A 21,202-nucleotide genomic window follows, 5' to 3' on the forward strand; every position below is an offset into this window, starting at 1 on the left:
CCCCCCCGACATGTTTCACTGCTTCAGCAGCGTCCTCAGGGGATAATTTCAGGGCTATTACTCGCGCGTTTGATTTCCTCTTCCTTATATAGTAGGGAGACACACCTATCATGGTGTGTCATCTCCCTTAAAGCAGCCAATAGAAATTGTAAGCCGGGACGAGCCTTCTCTGTGTTTGACTGACACAGAGATCAGCCTATCATATGTGGAGGCCGTTGTTCTGGACGCTTGGTATACTTAGCGCAGGCGCACTACAGCTGAGTTCGGTGATAGAAGTTATAGCTGTCTGGAGATTTGTTATTGTCATCGGACCTGATGGTAGTGTCCGAGACTGGTCGATACATCATATACACATGTGCATTCGTTGCCGATTGTATCCTTGTCTCCTATCAAACAGTGAAGACATCCGAGAAGATAGATGATCTGTTCCACAGATATATATGTCTGTATGTACAGACTGGGATGTCATTGTTAAGATCAAACTCTAAGTTGCGGCGCATGCGCGCCTTAGTTAGATCCGGACATAGAGTTTTGATTTTAAGGAGAAATGCTATTAACGCTAGAGACGCCGCAATAGAAGAAAGAGAAAAAATGAATATGCTCTGTCTTAAGATATACTGCATCTTATCAGCTGCGTCTACGGTCACTGGCATATAGTATGGATCCTAGGTTTAGAGGTGGTTGCATCTAAGTATATCTATATTTGTTAAGATGGTAGTTAAGTATGGCCTTTCTCAGGACCATCACTATCATCAGAGAAAACCATAGCAAATAACTGCGCTGTGTGTACTGTCGCGTTACATATTGCCAACTAAATTTGGGTTTGCCTGCTGTAGTATTGCTACTATAAGTCACATCTAGATTTACCCACATATAGTTAGATTGCTATGTGGCAGATGCATTTTCTAAAGGAGGCCAGAATATGCGCCATGTATACCGGCGTATAGAGTATTGACTATTACGTCTTAGTTTTTTATCCTAATATAGTTATGCTGTTTAGGTGACTATTTGGATGTATATGTACATCCGAGAAAAATAGTGGTAGTTGAAGTATTGACAGTGGTGTCCATGGTGATGACACGTATAGAAGGAGAGGAGAATTGACTTGTTTTTTGGATTGTACAACGGCTGGTGCATAATAAGTCTGTTGTAAAGTTTGCTTGTTGAGTGTACTAATATATATTGATAATTATTGATACTTGTATGTTTTGAGGAAGTCCTGTATAACATACTGTTGGTTAATGGGTAGTAGTTAGGGTAGATATGTGTAGAGACAGTACTAGTGACTGTAGTAGTATAAATAAGTAATGTCAGGGGAAATTTATGTTGATAGGGAAAACTGTGAAAAAATTTCTAAATAGGTTATGAATAGGCTACAGGAAGGCAGCAAATGTGAAACCTTCATTGAGACCATTAGGACTGAGAGAATTGAGTCTGTGTATCCAGCGTGCTTCTTCTTGTAGTAGTTTTTTATCTAAGTTTCCAGACCTTGGACCCAGTTTTACGTGTGCGATACCCCAGAATTTAAGAGTGTTACTGTTTCCTTGATGGAAGTATCTTATGTGCCACGAGAGGGGTGTATCTTCTCGTGTATTAATAGTGCTAATGTGATTTGAGATCCTTCTTCTTAGGGCAGATACACACGAACGTTGCGTTTTTGCGCGCGCAAACAACGCTGCGTTTTGCGCACGCAAAAACCATTTGACAGCTGCGTGTGTCATCCGTGTCTGATGCGCGGCTGCGTGATTTTCGCGCAGCCGCCATCATAGAGATGAGGCTAGTCGACGCCCGTCACTGTCCAAGGTGCTGAAAGAGCTAACTCTTTCAGCACCCTCGACAGTGAATGCCGAACACAATATCGAAAAACCTGTTGAAAAAAAAGAAAAAGTTCGTACTTACCGAGAACTTCCCGGCCGTTGCCTTGGTGACGCGTCCTTGGTGACGCGCCTCTCGACATCGGGCCCCACCTCCCTGGATGACGCGCCAGTCCATGTGACCGCTGCAGCCTGTGCTTGGCCTGTGATTGGCTGGAGCTGTCACTTGGACTGAATTGTCATCCCGGGAGGTCAGACTGGAGGAAGACGCCGGGAGTTATCGGTAAGTCAGAACTTTGGTTTTTTTTCTACAGGTTCATGCATATTGGGATCGGAAGTCACTGTCCATGGTGCTGAAACAGTTTAACTCTTTCAGCACCATGGACAGTGACTATCTCCTGACGTCGTGTACCGATAATTTTTTTGCCGAGTTCGGCCGAACCCGGTGAAGTTCGGTTCGCTTGTCCGGCTTCGCTAATCGCAAAGACACTCCGTTTGGATGTTCGGAAACAGAAAAGCACGTGGTGCTTTTCTGTTTACATTCATCCTTTTGACAGCTGGTGCGCTGTTTGTCAGTTCGCACGGAAGTGCTTCCGTGCAACCTGCGTGGTTTTCACGCACCCATTGTCTTCAATGGGTGCGTGATGCGCAAAATACGCAGTTATTGAACCTGTCGCGCTTTTTGCGCAGCAGACAAACGCTGCGCAAAAAGCACGGACTGTCTGTACTGCCCCATAGACTTGTATTGGTCCATGCGTGCCGCGTGAAAACCACGCGGCCCGCATGGACCGAATACACGCTCGTGTGAATCCCCCCTTAATTGTTGGACGGTCTTGCCGATGTACAATTTTGGACATGGACAGGTGGCAGCATATATAACACCGCTGCTCTGGCAGTTGATAAATTGCCTTATGGTATATTGTTTATCGTCCACTGGGTTTTTAAAAATTTTATTTTTTAGCATGTAGGGGCAGAAGGAACATTTACCACAGGGGTATGAACCTGTGGTAGGTGATGGAAGCCATGTTTGACGAGGAGTAGATATTGTTGTATAATGGCTGTGCGTAAGGTATTCTCGGAGGTTCTTGCCACGTCGATATGTTATACTTGGACTATTAGAGATTACCTCAGATAGGTCGGGATCTGCCTGCAGAATGGGCCAGTGTTTTCGTAAAATGCTCGATACAAGAGGTGAGCATGCATAAAAGGTCAGAATAAGGACACAACCATCATTCATTCTATAGTATATTCAGCTTCATTTCTACCCACCTTTTTATCAACTACTCGGAGTTGTTTGAAGGAAGAATAGATGAACTCATCAGTGATAGTTTCCGGACATTTGACTGCTAGCTCCCTCAAGAGCTGAACTTCTGAATTGCAATTGCCATCAGGTTCCCACGGTGAGTTATGTTGGTTCAGGAGATCATGCAGAGTGTCCTGGTTCTCCTCCTCTGGATCACTGTCTTCCCAGTAGGTGTCTCCAGGAGTTCGTTTTCCAGCTACTAGGTGCGACTTGTTCTAAGCAGAAGTGCAACATATGGTTAATCTAAAAATGAGCACGGATTGCTATGGCAAATGGATCATAAAGAAGTCATTAAAAGACTGGGCTTCACTCTCACAGCCCATATAAGTAGCTTCTATAGAACATCCAGCTTGTCACCAACATATATTAAAATTGTATGTTTGCATAAACAGGGGAAAGAAAACCAGAGCTCCAATAAGGATCATAAAGACATTCCAGATAAAGGGTGTGAGGGAATTACCCAGCTCCCGCTACCACAGGGAAAGGATTTCAAGCACAGGGCTTCCAGCTGTTCCCTCAGAGCATCAGACACCGTGATGTGATCCATGGTGACATCTCATTCCAGCACCGCCACGAATACTTTGCTGCTGGAATGGAGAACACGTGTCAAATTCAGCATTCTTTGTTGCCAGGAGACAGCGTTCCGTCGCTTAGAAACCCCACAATATCCTGTTGGGCCGGTTTTCAAGGCTTCCTTGTATTCTTAGCTTTCGTCTCATGTGATTTTGGTCACACCTAATGTTTAAATGGATCATTTTGGTTGATGTTACTTCAGCAGAATATGCGGTCTAGAAACATGACTGCTCTATTTCAGTACAGGACAGTTGTCCTGCAGCGAGGCAGGGACTCCTAACGTCGTACATAACTATGATCAGGGGCGTAGCTAAAAGCTCATGGGCCCCGATGCAAAAATTCTTGCTGCCCCCCCCCCCCCCCCGCAAACTTCTCATGGCCGACGGTCCGCAGCTTTCAGCTGCATCGCTGGGTCTCCTAAGCGACCCAACAATGCAGCACTAGCAGCCGGGGGCGTCACTAAGGCTGGGTTCACACACCCTATTTACGGACGTAATTCGGGCGTTTTAGCATTGAATTACATCCGAAAATGCGGCTCAAAAGCGTTGGCAAACATCTGCCCGTTCATTTGAATGGGTCTTACGATGTTCTGTGCCGACGGCGTAAAAAAGACGCCCGCGTCAAAGAAGTGCCTGTCACTTCTTCAGACGTAAATGGAGCCGTTTTCCATGGACTCCATAGAAAAACAGCTCCAATTACGTCCGTAATGGACGCAGCGAAAGACGCCTGCACATGCCATTACGGCTGAAATTACGGTGCTGTTTTCTCCTGAAAACAGCACCGTAATTTCAGCCGTAACAGACGCTGCCGTGTGAACATACCCTCAGGGCTTAAAATGTCAGGGGAAATAGCCCCAATACATATGTGTCCGCCCAAAAAAAAAGTGTGTGTATGAGACAGCATAGCATATCTATAGCACTACGACCCTATCAACTATGGATAGGATTAGATACAGTGGCCCAGCAGACAGTATCACACATGATAGGATTAGATACAGTGGCTCAGCAGACAGTATCACACATGATAGGATTAGATACAGTGGCTCAGCAGACAGTACCACACATGATAGAATTGGCTCAAGGACCGTATCCAGAGAGTTGTGGTCAATGATTCCTACTCTGAATGGTCCCCGGTTATAAGTGGTGTACCCCAGGGTTCAGTGCTGGGACCACTATTATTCAACTTATTTATTAATGATATAGAGGATGGGATTAATAGCACTATTTCTATTTTTGCAGATGACACCAAGCTATGTAATATAGTTCAGTCTATGGAAGATGTTCATGAATTGCAGGCAGATTTAAACAAACTAAGTGTTTGGGCGTCCACTTGGCAGATGAAGTTTAATGTAGATAAATGTAAAGTTATGCATCTGGGTACCAACAACCTGCATGCATCATATATCCTAGGGGGAGCTACACTGGCGGATTCACTTCTTGAGAAGGATCTGGGTGTACTTGTAAATCATAAACTCAATAACAGCATGCAGTGTCAATCAGCTGCTTCAAAGGCCAGCAGGATATTGTCGTGTATTAAAAGAGGCATGGACTCGCGGGACAGGGATGTAATATTACCACTTTACAAAGCATTAGTGAGGCCTCATCTAGAATATGCAGTTCAGTTCTGGGCTCCAGTTCATAGAAAGGATGCCCTGGAGTTGGAATAAATACAAAGAAGAGCAACGAAGCTAATTAGGGGCATGGAGAATTTAAGTTATGAGGAAAGATTGAAAGAATTAAACCTATTTAGCCTTGAAAAAAGACGACTAAGGGGGGACATGATTAACTTATATAAATATATTAATGGCACATACAAAAAATATGGTGAAATCCTGTTCCTTGTAAAACCCCCTCAAAAAACAAGGGGGCACTCCCTCCGTCTGGAGAAAAAAAAGGTTCAAGCTGCAGTGGCGACAAGCCTTCTTTACAGTGAGAACTGTGAATCTATGGAATAGCCTACCGTAGGAGCTGGTCACAGTAGGGACAGTAGATGGCTTTAAAAAAGGGTTAGATAATTTCCTAGAACAAAAAAATATTAGCTCCTATGTGTAGAAATTTTTCCTTCCCTTTTCCCTTCCCTTGGTTGAACTTGATGGACATGTGTCTTTTTTCAGCCGTACTAACTATGTAACTATGTAAGATACAGTGGCTCAGCAGACAGTACCACACATGATAGGATTAGATACAGTGGCTCAGAAGGCAGTATCACACATGATAGGATTAGATACAGTGGCCCAGCAGACAGTATCACACAAGATACGATTAGATACAGGGCCCAGCAGACAGTATCACACATGATTGGATTAGATACACAGCTCAGCAGACAATATCACACATGACTGGATTAGATACAGGGCCCAGCTCGCTGTCATTGCGTCTCCAGCGCTAGACCCAGGATAGGTAAGAATAATAATTTTGCTTCTTTGTGTTACTAATTATTTTTGTGTGTGTGTTTTTTTTTACAGGTTCGGTTGTTGGACTTCGGATTCGAGGACTTCAATGACGGCGTTTTTTTTATTCTCAATAAAATGGTTAATGAGGGTTGTGTTTTTTTATTTCAATAAAATATTTTTTCTATGTGCTTGTATCTTTTTAAACTTTATTATCACCGCCTTAGTAATGGCCGCTGGCTGATTGACAACCTCCATTACTAAGGCGGGGCTTAATGTTAGCAGGTGCAGAGGCCAACACTAACCCCCATTATTACCCCGGTACCCACCGCCACCAGGAGTACTGGGAAGAGCCGGGTACGAACCAGTACCCGACCATCTGTAGTGATGGGCAGGCACCGGGGTGGCCGCATGCTGGTAGTATTAGGCCGGGGAAGGCCAAAAACAGTGGCCCTTCCCACCCTTGTAATGCTGCCTGCTGCTGTGTTGTATCTGGCTGGTTATGAATATTGGGGGGGACCCCACATCGTTCTTTCCAATTATTTTTTATTTTATTTTATTTTTTTATAAAATGACGTGGGGTCCCCCCATTTTTCATAACCAGCCAGATACAATAAAGCAGCAGCAGCCTAGTATTACCAGGATGGGCAAGGCCACTGTATCTGGCCTTTCCCCTCTTGATAATACCAGCCTGCAACCACCCCAGTGGCCGACCATCACTACAGATGGTCCGGTACTGGATGGTACCCGGCTCTTCCCAGCACCCCAGGTGGTGGTGAATACCGGGGTAATAAAGGGGGTTAGTGTTAGCCTCTGCACCGGCTAACACTAAGCCCCGCCTTAGCAATGGATGCTGTCAATCAGCCGGCGGCCATTACTAAGGCGGTAGTAATATAGTTTAAAAAAAAACAAAGACATAGAAAAAATATTTTATTGAAATAAAAAAAAACCCACACAGCCCTCATTAACCATTTTATTGATAATAAAAAAAAAGCCGTCATCGAAGTAGTCCTGGAATCCGACGTAGTCCAACGACCGAACATGTAAAAAAACACACAAAAAATGATTAGTAACACGTGTGTTAGGCTTAGATACAGGGCCCATGTGTGATACTGTCTGTGGGACCCTGTATCTAAGCCTACCACAAGGTAGGCTTAGATACAGGGTCCAGCAGACAGTAATCTTATACAGTATAAGATTACTGTGTGCTGGGGCCCTGTATCTAAACCTACAGTGTGGTAGGCTTATATACAGGGCCCAGCAGACAGGATCACACATGGGCCATGTATCTAAGCCTACCATGTGATTGGCTTAGATACAGGGCCCAGCAGACAGGATCACACAATCTGTGATCCTGTCTCATGGGCCCCCTAAGCCTGCTACATCGTAGGCTTAGGGGTTGTACAGTCCCTAAACATTGATGGCCTATCCTCAGGATAGGCCATCAATAGCTGAAATGTCTCTCGAGACCCGCAAATCAGCTGTTTTGAAGGGGCCGCAGCACTCGTACGAGAGCTGCGGCCCCTTCATTTCACTACTCGCTCACACTGTGAATCGCCAACACAGATTCACAGTGTGACCGGAATGAAGTGACAGGAATGAAGGGGAGCAGCTCTCGTACGAGTGCTGCGGCCCCTTCAAAACAGCTGATTGGCGGGTCCCGGGAGTCGGACCCCGCCAGTCAGGGCTAACCTTACCTTCCTCTTCTGCCGCGGCGGGAGTTCTGTCGTCTCGATGCTGTGCGCGGCGCATAGCGCTGTGACGTCATGCGCTGCGCACAGCGCCTGACGTCAGGACCTCCGCTGCTATCCGGAACCAGGAAGGTAAGTAAAGTATGTTACTATAGTAACAGGGGCCCGCGGCCCGAGTTACTATAGTAACTTTTTATTGATGTGGTGCGGGGGGCCGTGGGCCCCCCTGGCTTCAGGGCCCGGTCGCAATTGCGACCGCTGCGACCCCTATAGCTACGCCAGTGACTATGATGCTAGGAGCCCGGCTCCCTGCAGTGTGTTCGGTCTGGGATTTGCGGCCGAAATACGTTCCGTCCTTTACGGACGTAACATGCTCGTGTGAACCCAAAACGTCTGAAAATACGGAGCGGTTTTCAAGGGAAACCAGCTCCTGATTTTCAGACACTTTTTAAGCCACTTGCGATTTTCGCTGCGTTTTTTACGGCCGTTTTTGGAGCAGTTTTCAATAGTCAATGAAAACCGCCTCCAAAAACGTCCCAAGAAGTGTCTTTTGACGAGCCGTTATTTTACTCGCCGTATTTGACAGCGACGAGTAAAATAAAGGCTCGTGGGAACAAAACATCGTAATTCCCATTGAAAGCAATGGGCAGATGTTTGTAGGCGTATTTTCAGGCGTAATTCGAGGCATAAAATGCCCGAATTAGGCTATGTTCACAGAGTATTTTGCAGGCGGAATTCCTGCCGCAAAATTCAGTTTGGAAGTTTGAGGCAGATATTCCTCTCCCTGCACGCCGATTTTCGCACGCGGCCATGGAGCGTCGCGGGCATAAAACGCCGCGAAATATGCTTTCTCTGCCTTCCATTGAAGTCAATGGGAGGTCAGAGGCGTAAACGCCCGAAGATAGGGCATGTCGCAGGAGAAAACCGCCCCCGCCTCCCATTGAAATAATTTTCGGGCCGTTTTTGACAAAAATCTCAGTGTGAACATAGCCTTAGGGTATGATCACACGTCCTATTTTCGGCCGTTTTTTGGGCCGTAAACGCTGAAAAATCAGTAGCAGAATGCCTCCAAACATCTGTGTAAAAAAACAGCTGCGAAAAAGAAATGCAGGACACTTCTTGGGACGCCTTTTGGAGCAGTTTTCCATAGACTATTGAAAAAAGCTCCAAAAACAGCCGTAAAAGACGCCGCGAAAAACGCAGCGAAAATCGCGAGTGGCACAAAAAAAACTTCTGAAATCAGCGGTTTTCTCTTGAAAACAGCTCCATATTTTGAGATGTTTTTGACTCCGCGTGTGAACATACCCTTAGGCCTGAAACCACTGCGTATGAACATAATCTAAGGCCCTGTTCACACAGGGTTTTTGAGTGCGTGAAAATCACACATGCCACACAGAGGCTGTTAAGTGCCTTTTGCGCACGCAAAACGCACACGCTCGTGTAAATCCGCCCTAATGGAAAGTGCCACACTGACCTCCACGAAAACACATCCTGTGGGTTCAAGTTCTCCTCCTAGATCCATATTTTCTCAGTATGTCATCAGATGTCAGGATTTCTTACCAAGAAACTCGTGTCCCTCCCAGGAAGTAACTCTTCTCATTGAGCTACTAGTGCGGCTATTAACCCCTTCAGGACGTAGCCTGTTTTTGCCTTGTGGCTCAGCTGATTTTTTTTTCAAATCTGACTTGTGTTACTTTATGTGGTAATAACTTGGGAATCCTTTTACCTATCCAAGCGATTCTGCGACTGTTTTCTTGTGACATATTGTACTTTGTTAGTGGAATAATTTGGTCGATAAATTCAATATTAGTGAAAAACACCAAAATTTAGAAAAATTTTTATTGCAAACATGTGCATTTTTTTTAAGTTTAAATCAATCTCGTATAGTCACTAGTTAACATTTCTCATAAATCTACTTTATGTTTGCATCATTTTTTGAACATTTTATACTTTTATTTTTCTAGGATGTTACAAGGCTTACAACCTTCTGTAACATAAGGTTTTACCAGAGAAACGCAACTCAATATTTATTGCCCAGATTCTTCAGTTTTTACAAATATCCCACATGTGGCGCTAGTGTGCTAATGGACTGAAACACAAGCCTCAGAAGCAAAGGGCCACCTAATGGATTTTGGAGCCTCTTTTTTAAAAAAATTATATTTTAGGCACCATGTCAGGTTTGAAGCGGTGCCAAAACAGTGGCAACCCCCCAAAAGTGACCCCATTTTGGAAACTACACCCCTCAAGGAATTTATTTAGGGGTATCGTGAGCATTTTTACCCCACAGGTATTTTGCTATATTTATTGGAGTTAGGGGGGATTCACACGAGCGTGTATTCGGTCCGTGCGGGCCGCGTGGTTTTCACGCGGCACGCATGGACCAATACAAGTCTATGGGGCAGTACAGACAGTCCGTGCTTTTTGCGCAGCGTTTGTCTGCTGCGCAAAAAGCGCGACAGGTTCAATAACTCTGCGTATTTCGCGCATCACGCACCCATTGAAGTCAATGGGTGCGTGAAAATCACGCGCACCACACGGAAGCACTTCCGTGGGACGAGCGTGATTCGCGCAACAGCAGTGAAAAGGATGAATGAAAACCGAAAAGCACCACGTGCTTTTCTGTTTCCGAACATCCAAACGGAGTGTCTTTGCGATGAGCGAAGCCGGACAAGCGTACCGAACTTCACCGGGTTCGGCCAAACTCGTTTTGGCCGATCCCGGCAAAAAAATTATTGGTACGCGACGTCAGGAGATAGTCACTGTCCATGGTGCTGAAAGAGTTAAACTGTTTCAGCACCATGGACAGTGACTTGCGATCCCAAAATACATTAACCTGTAAAAAAACCCGAAGTTCTAACTTACCGATTACTCCTGTCTCCTTCCTGCAGTCCGACCTCCCGGGATGACACTTCAGTTCAAGTGACAGCTCCAGCCAATCACAGGCCACGCACAGGCTGCAGCCAATCACAGGCTGCAGCGGTCACTTGGACTGCTGCGTCATCCAGGGAGGTGGGGCCCGATGTCAAGAGAGGCGCGTCACCAAGGACGCGTCACCAAGGCAACGGCCGGGAAGTTCTCGGTAAGTAGGAACTTTATCTTTTTTTTTTACAGGTTTTTCGCTGTTGTGTTCGGCATTCACTGTCGAGGGTGCTGAAAGATTTAGCTCTTTCAGCACCTTGGACAGTGACGGGCGTTGACAAGCCTCATCTCTATGATGCCGGCTGCGCGAAAATCACGCAGCCGCGCATCAGACACGCATGACACACGCAGCTGTCAAATGGTTTTTGCGCTCGCAAAACGCTGCGTTGTTTGCGCGCGCAAAAACGCAACGTTCGTGTGAATCTCCCCTTAGGCTGGGTTCACACGACCTATTTTCGGACGTAATGGAGGCGTTTTACGCCCGAATTAAGTCTGAAAAAACGGCTCCAATACGTCGGCAAACATCTGCCCATTACTTTCAATGGTCTTTACGATGTACTGTGCCGACGACCTGTCATTTTACGCGTCGCTGTCAAAAGAAGTGCAGGACACTTCTTGGGACGTTTTTGGAGCAGTTTTCTCATAGACTCCAATGAAAACCGCTCCAAAAGCGGCCATAAAAAAATGCAGCGAAAAACGCGAGTTGCTCAAAAAACGTCTGAAAATCAGGGGCGGTTTTCCCTTGAAAACAGCTCCGTATTTTGAGACGTTTTTGACTCTGCGTGTGCATATACCCTTAGGCTGGATTCACACGAGCGTGGCGTTTTTGCGCACGCAAAAACGCTGCGTTTTGCATGCGCAAAAATCACTTACCAGCTCCGTGTGGCAGCAGCATATGATGCGCGGCTGCGTGCTTTTCGCACAGCCGCCATCATTATGACACTCCATTTGGATGTTTGTAAACAGAAAAGCACGTGGTGCTTTTGTTTTCATTCATCCTTTTGACAGCTAATGCGCGAATCATGCTGTTCACACGGAAGTGCTTCTGTGCGACATGCGTGGTTTTCACGCACCCATTGACTTCAATGGGTGCGTGATTCACGCAAAACGCCCAAAGAACGGACATGTCGTGACTTTTTTTCAGCGGACTCACGCGGAGTAAAAATCACGAACATGTCTGCACGGCCCCATAGACTAATATAGGTCAGTGCAACGCGCGTGCAAATCACGCGCGTTGCACGGACGTTTTTCCCGTTCGTCTGAATAAAGCCTTAGTCTGAAAATGAAAATCTACTTTTTTTCTGAAAAAAACATAGAAATTGTTAATATTTACAAGAAATAAAGAAAATGCACCCCAACATTTGTAAAGCATCTTCTCCTGATTACAGAAATACCCCATATGTGGTAATGAACTGCTGTTTGGACCCACAGCAGGGCTCAGAAGGGAAGGAGCGCGATTTGGATTTTTGGAGCGCTGATTTTGCTGGATTGGTTTTCAGTGCCGTGTAGAGTTTGCAATGCACTGGAGGGACCAAAATAGTGTAAACTACACCCCTCAATAAATTTTTCTAGGGGTATTGTAATGACGGGGTAGGGAGACAGGTGAGCCCTAATCTACCCGCTACTCAGTCCCTGCCTACTTGCAACGACCCATCCTAGGCAACGGGGTACAACTGGGCAACGGTCCCTACGCTCAGTAAGTGCACAACAGACAGACAAGGGTACACAGAAGCTAGGGAAACGGGGCAGCTGCCCACGGAGACACCGTGAGCAACGAGAGTAGTGAACGAGCCGAGTCAAACCAGGAGTGCACGAGGTACAAAACGCTGAGCAGGAGAGTGGTCAGTAAGCCAAGGTCAATAACAAGCAGCGGATCAGTAGTTCAAGCAGCAGCAGAGCCAGGAAACAAGCAGAGCAGAATCACAGGCAAAGGAGGAACAGGAAAGGAAGGTATAAATAGACAGTGGGCGGGAGCTAGCTCCGTCTGGCCAGGCTCTCCCACTCCTAAGCCTGCCATCTGCCTGAGTGGTGGAAGATGGAGTCAGTCTCACAGACATAGGAGCAGGTGCAGACTGATTACCCACGGGCATCGACACAGAAACGGTGTCTGGCAGATCCTTTACAGGTATAGTTAGCATTTTGACCCCACAGGTTTTTTTTCAGAATTAGCCTGCGAAAATGAATATCAACATTTTTGTCCACTAAAATGTTGAATTTTTTTATTTTCACAAGGGATAAAAGGAGAAAAAGCCACCCAAAATTTGTACAGCAATTTCTCCCGAGTATGACAATACCCCACATGTGGTCATAAATGTTTTTTTTTTAGAAATTAAACCCTTCAGGACTGATCCTTTGTTTGCCTTTTCATTTTCGTTTTTCACTTCCCGCCTTCCAAAACACATTACTTTTTTATTTTTCCATCAATAGTGTGGTGGGAGGGCTTATATTTTGTGGGAGGAGTTGTCATTTCTATTGACACCATTTAAAGTACCATATAATGTACTGGTAAACTGAAATAAAATTTGCAGGCTGAAATTGGAAAAAAAAAAAACAGCGATTCCTCCATTGTTTTTGGGGTTTTCGTTTTTACCGCTTTCACCGTGCGGTAAAAAAACAAACTTTATTTTGCATGTTAAGAAGATTACAATGATACCAAATTTATATCGTTTTTTTTTTTTATATTTGACTAGTTTTATAAAGAAAAAAAACTATTTGTTAAAATATAAAATTGTTTTGTACCAACACATTCTGAGAGCCATAACTTTTATTTTTTGGTTGATTGAGCTGTGTGAGGGCTTATTTTTGGCAGGACAAGCTGTAGTTTTTATTGGTACACACAATTTTTTCATCACTTTTTCTTACATTTTATTTAGAGCTAAGGTCACCAAAAAACTGTGATTTTGGCGTTCTAAATTCTTTATTTCTTACGGCATTCACCGTGCGCTATAAATTACATTTTACTTATTCTGCGGGTCGGTATGATTACGGCAATACCATATGTATATCTTTTTTTTATGTTTTGCAGCGTTTGCACAATAAAACTATTTTTTTATAAAATAAAATTTATTTTCTGTGTCACCATATTCTGAAAGCCATAACTTTTTTTTATTTTTCAGTCAAAAAAAGCTGTGTAAGGGCTTGTTTTTTGCGAGACGGTTTGTAGTTTTTATTGGTACTATTTTGGGGTACATGTGACTTTTTTTGATCACTATTCTATATTTTGGGAGGGGTGTTGACCAAAATAAAAAAAAGATTCTGGCATGGTTTATAGTTTAATTTTTTTGCAGGGTTCACCTTGCGGGTAAAACAATATTATAGTTTGGGTCGTTATTAACACTGATACCAAATAGGTGTACTTTTTTTATTTTTTATTAACGGGTTCATTTTTTTCCTATAATAAAAGACTTAAGAAAAAAACAACTTATTTTTACACTTTTATAAAACATTTTTATTACTTAGCTAGGTAGTGTAATGTATTCCAACTGTCAGTGTGACGACACAGTCACTGACAGTAAGCCATGATCCTCATAGGCTTCCATACATGGCAGACCCGGAGGCCGTTATCTGGCCTCCGGTTGCCATAACAACCACATCGGCAGCCCCCACAATTGTATGGGGACTGCCGATGTGCTACAACCCCCTAAATTGCCACATTTAAGGGGTTAATTGCGATGATCCGCTGATCGGCAACAGTGGAGGAGTTCAGAAGTCGGGGACAGCTGACCTCCTGGTGCACTGTCACCGATAGTGTGCACCAGGAACCGTGCAGTAACTGTACGTCCTGGTGCGCTAAAACCAAATGGCAACCAGGATGTACCGTTGCGTCGTGGTGCGCCTAGGGGTTAACTCTGTATTAATGCTGAATCTACCGTTTAGGTTCGCTTGGTTCTTGCCTCGAGATTCCTTCCTTGATTACCTAATTCGTCTCCCCCTTCTGGCTTCCTATATAACCCTGGCCTTTGCACTTCATGCTTGCCAGACTATTGGGCTTCCTGTAGTCTAGATCCTTGCTGCCACTCTATCCAAATTCGGTACACACATAAACGGTTTGTAGTTTCTTCACTACTCTTGGTATGATCACCGGCCTTCTTGATCGCTTCAGCCATTGGACTCCTAATCAGCTTCCAGACATTGACATCAGGTCAAAACATCAGTTGTTGTCTGTTGGTACTCCTCATCAACTACTTTAGTCTACTGCATCGCTATTCTCTGTACCGCTTATTGTTGCTCGATATTCGCATTGCTTACTACAACCTACTGCACCATTCAATATTTGTTCTAGAGCTACTTGTACCCAGAGAGCAGAGGTAGCAGTCACACCCAGACCTTGCTGCCTGTGGGGGCCCAAAGGCCCCTCTGGCACATCAGAAACCAGTGTTATAAATGGCACATAGTAGGTAACAGATTTTTAGTGCACTCAGTGCAAATGCCAAAATCCCTTATACCAAATCTTAACCAATTGAATGCAAAACAACTCAGAATGTCAAATGTTTATTGCTTTATTCTGTTGCTGGTAAACATTAAACCCATGCACGGGATTATAAATTCCATCAGCAAATAATCGACTGTTTCAGATATAGTGTGTACATCTTTAACCTTGCACCAAGGTTTGAAAAAGAAATTACATGGGGAACGGGAATCCCACTAAACAAGTTATTGCAAAAAAGAAAAAAAGTTGTTTTTTTTCAGAAACTGTTCGAGTCAAATATTGCAAAATCTGTCCATCGGTCATATGGTGCAGCTAACCAAACGTTATATCTTTTATACATCTATATATCATCCATACATGTACAACACACAGATACTCACACCCATTGGCTAAGTTTAAGAATCATTACACATGACTGATGCGAACACACTTTATGCCAAGGGGGGTGGGGTGGGGTGGGGGTTGGGGTGTGTTTGTGTTTGTTTTAGCAGTAGTACCAAGGAGGCAATAGAAGAAAAAAAAAATATGGGTTTTGACCGAAAGTTGTAACATCAAACACGAGAACATCTTTGTCGGAAATACACATGTACCTTCAATGTATGAGCGCCTCCTTTGTATATTACTTTTCTTACCGTGCTTGAAAGTGGAACAATAGTACAAATATAATGTCGACATATGTAATCTGCCAATTTCCAAGATTTCACTTGCTTGAATGAGGCTGTAATACCAGACACCGCCCATGGACAAGAGGTGTGGTTTTTGGGTTAAAAAAAAAAAAAGTTTTTTTTTTTAAACTGTACCTGTTTTTTTTCTAAGCTCATACAAGCCCTGGCCCCATTCACACGAGCGCGAATCACATCCGTGTGCTGTGCGTTGAAACAACGCACAGCACACAGACCCATTGTTTTCAATGGGGCCATTCACACATGCGTCAGTTTTCACGCAGCGTGAGATTCACTGCATGTCCTATATCGGTGCGTTATCACACACCTATTGAAGTCAATGGGTGCGTGATAATAAATGTATAAAAAAAAAAACACAGGTGCTTTGCAAGTGCGTGAATAACTCATGCCCCTCGCAAAGCACACTGATGCATAACGCAACACACACGGACCAGATTCACGTGCGTGAATCTGATACGCTCGTGAGAATTAGGCCTAAGAGTATGAATAACACTGGGTCCTACAAACTGAATCCTAGAACTTTGAAATTTATACTTTTTGGAGACCAACATCTATTCAAACTCATTAACATGGTTATTTATCCATTCCAAATCTGCAAGTACAAAAAGAAAAACGTTTGTATAATAAAACGTTCTTGACCAATTTATTGTTTCATTTCTAAATCCCCATGAATAAATCACGCAAAGCTCAAAAAGGGAAAAATACACAAGATTCTAAAGATTCTGAGCACCAGGAACTTAAACAACCTTGTATTAAAAGTATTCTTACATTGTGCCGCAATTTGAGAAAATATTCTACGTTTTACAGGAAAGAATTAAAACAAATTTTTTAAATGCAGCATACATTTTGTGATGTGAACGTATGTAAATGAAAACCTTCTAGGTCTTTAAAGGACGTTTGGGGCTTGTTCTGTAAATCAGCAGTCTCACACTGTAAACCAAATTTAGACCAGTAAAGGTGGTAGTATATAGACAGTCTATTGGGATACAGGCTTAACGCTATTGAATCGGGGTCTGACATACACCGTGTTCCAAATTATTATGCACATTGGATTTAAGTGTCAAACATTTAATTATTAGTTTTTCAATTAAACTCATGGATGGTGTTGTGTCTTAGGGCTCTTTGGATCATTGTAATCAATCTCAGACACCTGTGATAATTAGTTTGCCAGATGTGCCCAATGAAAGGAAAACTACTTAAGGACGTTCCACATTATTAAGCAGGCCACAGGTTTCAAGCAATATCGGAAAGAAAAAGGATCTCTCTGCTGCCAAAAAGTGTGAAATCAGGGTATGAAAATATTGGATATTTCAAGAAAACGTAAGCGTGATCATCGTACTGTGAAAAGATTTGTGGCTGATTCATTCAGATAAAGGCATAATGAGGATGGTTTCTGCCAGACAAATTAATGATTAGGAGAGCAGCTGCTAAAATGCCATTGCAAAGCAGCAAACAGGTATTTGAAGCCGCTGGTGCCTCTGGAGTCCCGCGAACCTCAAGGTGTAGGATCCTCCAGAGGTTTGCAAGTGTGCATACAGCTATTATTCGGCCCCCCCATAACAATGCTCACAAGCAGAAACGGTTGCAGTGGGCTCAGAAATACATGAAGACTAATTTTCAAACCGTGTTGTTTACTGATGAGTGCCGTGCAACCCTGGATGGTCCAGATGGATAGAGTAGTGGATGGTTGGTGAATGGCCACCATGTCCCAACAAGGCTGCGACGTCAGCAAGGAGGTGGTGGTCATGTTTTGGGCTGGAATCATGGGGAGAGCTGGTAGGCCCCTTTAGGGTCCCTGATGGTGTGAAAATGACCTCTGCAAAGTACGTAGAGTTTATGACGGACCACTTTCTTCCGTGGTACAAAAAGAAGAACCGTGCCTTCCGTAGCAAAATTATCTTCATGCATGACAATGCACCATCTCATGCTGCAAAGAATACATCTGTGTCATTGGCTGCTATGGGCATAAAAGGAGAGAAGCTCATGGTGTGGCCAGCATGTTCCCCTGACCTCAACCCTATTGAGAACCTTTGGAGCATCCTCAAGCAAAATATCTATGAGGGTGGGAGGCAGTTCACATCAAAACAGAAGCTCTGGGAGGCTATTCTGACATCCTGCAAAGATATTCAAGCAGAAACTGTCCAAATACTCACAAATTCAATGGATGCAGGAATTGTGAAGGTGATATCAAAGAAGGGGTCCTATGTGAACATGTAACTTGGCCTGCTAAGTTTTTTTTTATTGAAAGAGCTTTTGATTTCTGTAAATATGACCTCCTGATGCTGCAAATTCAACAAATTACCATTTTAGTTCTCTTTACAACCTTTAGGCTATGTTCACACGGGGTATTTTGCCGAGTTTTTTGACGCGGAAACCGCGTGGCAAAACTCGGTAAGAAACGGCCCGAGAACGCCTCCAATTGATTTCAATGGGAGGAGTCGGCGTCTTGGGAGAAGCGACATGCCCTATCTTCGGGCGCTTCCGCCTCCGACCTCCCATTGACTTCAATGGGAGGCAGGAGAAAGCGTATATCTCGCTGTTTTATGCCCGCGGCGCTCAATGGCCGCGGGCGAAAAACGGCACGATAATTGCCGCGAAAATCGGCGTGCAGGGAGAGGAATATCTGCCTCAAAGTTCCAAACGGAATTTTGAGGCAGATATTCCTCCCCCAAAATACTCTGTGTGAACATAGCCTTAAAATGTTTTGATCTCTGTTGTGCATAATAATTTGAAACCGTGCATTTTGAGTTTTTTACTTCTAAAAAAAATAAAAAAATCTGTTATCATTAGGAGATTTGTTCAATAAAATTTGCATTATACTCCAACGGTTGATGGCTTGAAGATTATACTGACTGTCATTTGCATCGACTATTTAGGAAAATCAGCGAAAAATAACATTTGCATAATAATTTGGAACGCGGTGTACGTGCCAATGTACAATGTATTGTGAGAGCTTAAACGAAAAGGTCAATATCTTAAAAATGATAAGAAACAACAATAGAACTAATGGCATTTTTGACTATTAAATACAATGAAAGCAGCTGCACTTTCCCCTTGAAATGTTTGGCAACAGTTTCTCAAACTTAAAACAATAAAAATAAAAAGTCCATTCTCCACTGGCCTGGTGTGCAAAAGTCTATAAGAATGTTCTGTAACATAAAATACTCATTACAAGCTTCTATCAGAGCCTGCGTTGACAGCCAAGGAGAGACAAAACAGCCTCTGGTAAGTCCAGTTACCAACATGAAAGTGCGAAGAGCTGTAGAAGAGCTTTTATACCCTAAGGTTTGTAAAGAAAAAAACATAAGTCCTGGTATGATACTTCAAATCAAACAAGCAAAAACCTGAGTCAAATAAAATGTAACATAGGAGCTTAAGTAGACATTTTTTAAGATAATACTGAAAGACGTTCAGTTTTATAGAATAGCAGTAAAGGAAAACGCCAACAACCTCTATCTAAAAGTCCCTTCTATCCCGAATAGCTCAAGCACACAGCATCTGCATGGCAGTGTATGGCGCCGTACAGGCTCCAACTCGCTCCCTGCCTACAGAGAGGTTTCCATCTATATAGATATATGGATACGGAGGGGGAAAAAAAAAAACCAAAAACTCTATATATAGCCTTCACACGAGCGTATTTCATGTCTGTGTTACGCACGTTAAAACAACGGCCGTCACACGGACCTATGCAATTCAACGGGGCCATTCTGTCAATGTGTTTCTCACGCAGCGTGTGTCCGTTGCGTAAAACTAACTGCATGTCCTATACATGTGGGTCTTTTGCGCATCGCGCACACATTGAAGTCAATGGGTGCGTGAAAATCACGGACAGCACACGGACGTCATCAGTGTGCTGTCCATAATTCACGCAACAGTTGCTAAACAAATGATGGGAAAAAGAAAACCACCTCCTTCAATTTTTTTTGCAGACGTAAAAAACGCGAGAGATACAGATGACATACGCACGTAAAAAACGCAGATGCGCACCGTACCCGGATGTCACGCGGAACTGCAACGCAGTAAACCACTGCATTTTTTTACGTGCGCAAAACGGACACGTTCGTGTGACTAAGGCCTTATAGCAAACAATCAGATTTACTAGCACAGGTCCTTTTACATAGGTCAATGATCAGGTGAACGAGCAGCAATGTGTAAACAGGGCAGCAACCAGCCGATGAACAAGCAAAGGCTCGTTCACAGCTGATCTTTCATGTGGCCATAAATATGTTCATTATTTGGCAGCACATCTCCCTGTGTAAACCGGGATAGAAAATATCTGGTTGGATACAATGAGGTCCAATGGCCCCATGAGAATGCGGAGCTGCAGCGGCAAAATAGAAGTGCTGCCGATTGGAAACAAGAACAGAAGTTCTATTCACTGGTGGTGGCTTGTAACTTCTAAATAACTTGGCATGGAATAAAGCTGGCCATAGGCATCAGACATTAGTCTTCTGAACGTATAGACCGCCTTCAATGCAGACTCTCCTACTAAATACGTTCAGCTTGGCAAAACATGGGATTAATTAATTAATTTTTAATTTAACAGCGGTAAGTATTTGCCAGACCACTGAATGCCGCTTACATCCAGGAAAAACAAAGCATCGGACAAGTGAAAATCCAATCTGAGCAAAACTCGTCTCCCGACTGCAAACATGGAGGGACGGTCAGCCAAGCCCCATAGGCACTAGACTGAAGGCAGATCCCATTTAAATCTACTGGTTCTGGCGATTAATATAGAGTGTCAATTTTAAATGTACTTTTATATAGAAATTGTGGGAGTTTTCCTTTAATCACGGATACAGACTATAGTACAGCCGCTAAAAATGGAACTAATAAAACCACCTAAAACACGGCATCTGTAAAGCTTCAGTGAAAACAGAAGTCCATCGATTACACCATAAAAATGTATTTTCCCTTTGACACTTTCTGAAATTGTGGCATCGGCTTTATCTTCTTTGTTGTAGTGATCAGTGCAGAACATTTCAGTCGTTTCTGCTCTATCAAGAAGCGACGTAGCGAATGTTTAGCAAAATCACAGGGATTCCCTGAAAGCATTTGACGACCAATCACGGGTTGCTTCAGCGCGAATGCTCAGACGGAGTGTTGAAAGACATCTCACAAAGAGCAATGCAGGGTAACAGCACAAGCCCCTCTCTCCACTTATGGAGAAGTTCATCAATCGTCAAGTCCTACTGTTCTTAGTGACAGCCTGTTTGGCTTGCTCTGGCAAACTTAATGGATCAGATAAAATGGACGTAGTCGTGCTCAGATAACGCAATGTCCTCAGCACCACTGGGGGAAGGATGAAGATTTTGGAGAATAAATTCGTATTATGAAAAGCCATTGGTTATATATTTAAACTATGAACACATAGCATGTATGTATTATGTAGGAGGTGAAT

The 21,202-nt window shown here is 43.7% G+C and overlaps 2 protein-coding genes across 2 annotated transcripts in view; both read right to left on the reverse strand.

Annotated features, from left to right (window-relative positions):
- The window catches only part of LRRC43 (leucine rich repeat containing 43), a 74,922-nt gene extending 71,245 nt beyond the window's left edge, over nucleotides 1-3,677 (reverse strand). Inside the window, exons 1-2 of the mRNA XM_075854706.1 lie at nucleotides 3,578-3,677; nucleotides 3,084-3,332 (exon numbers count right to left, since the gene is read on the reverse strand). Of these exons, the coding sequence (XP_075710821.1) occupies nucleotides 3,084-3,332; nucleotides 3,578-3,664 (336 nt within the window). The 5' untranslated portion in view covers nucleotides 3,665-3,677. The remainder of the gene's footprint in view (nucleotides 1-3,083; nucleotides 3,333-3,577) is intronic.
- An 11,490-nt stretch (nucleotides 3,678-15,167) lies between these two features.
- MLXIP (MLX interacting protein) overlaps nucleotides 15,168-21,202 on the reverse strand; it is a 79,399-nt gene continuing 73,364 nt past the window's right edge. Inside the window, exon 17 of the mRNA XM_075834236.1 lies at nucleotides 15,168-21,093. Within this exon, the coding sequence (XP_075690351.1) occupies nucleotides 20,984-21,093 (110 nt within the window). The 3' untranslated portion in view covers nucleotides 15,168-20,983. The remainder of the gene's footprint in view (nucleotides 21,094-21,202) is intronic.

This window comes from Rhinoderma darwinii, chromosome 1, assembly GCF_050947455.1.
Source record: "Rhinoderma darwinii isolate aRhiDar2 chromosome 1, aRhiDar2.hap1, whole genome shotgun sequence".
NCBI lineage: Eukaryota > Metazoa > Chordata > Amphibia > Anura > Rhinodermatidae > Rhinoderma > Rhinoderma darwinii.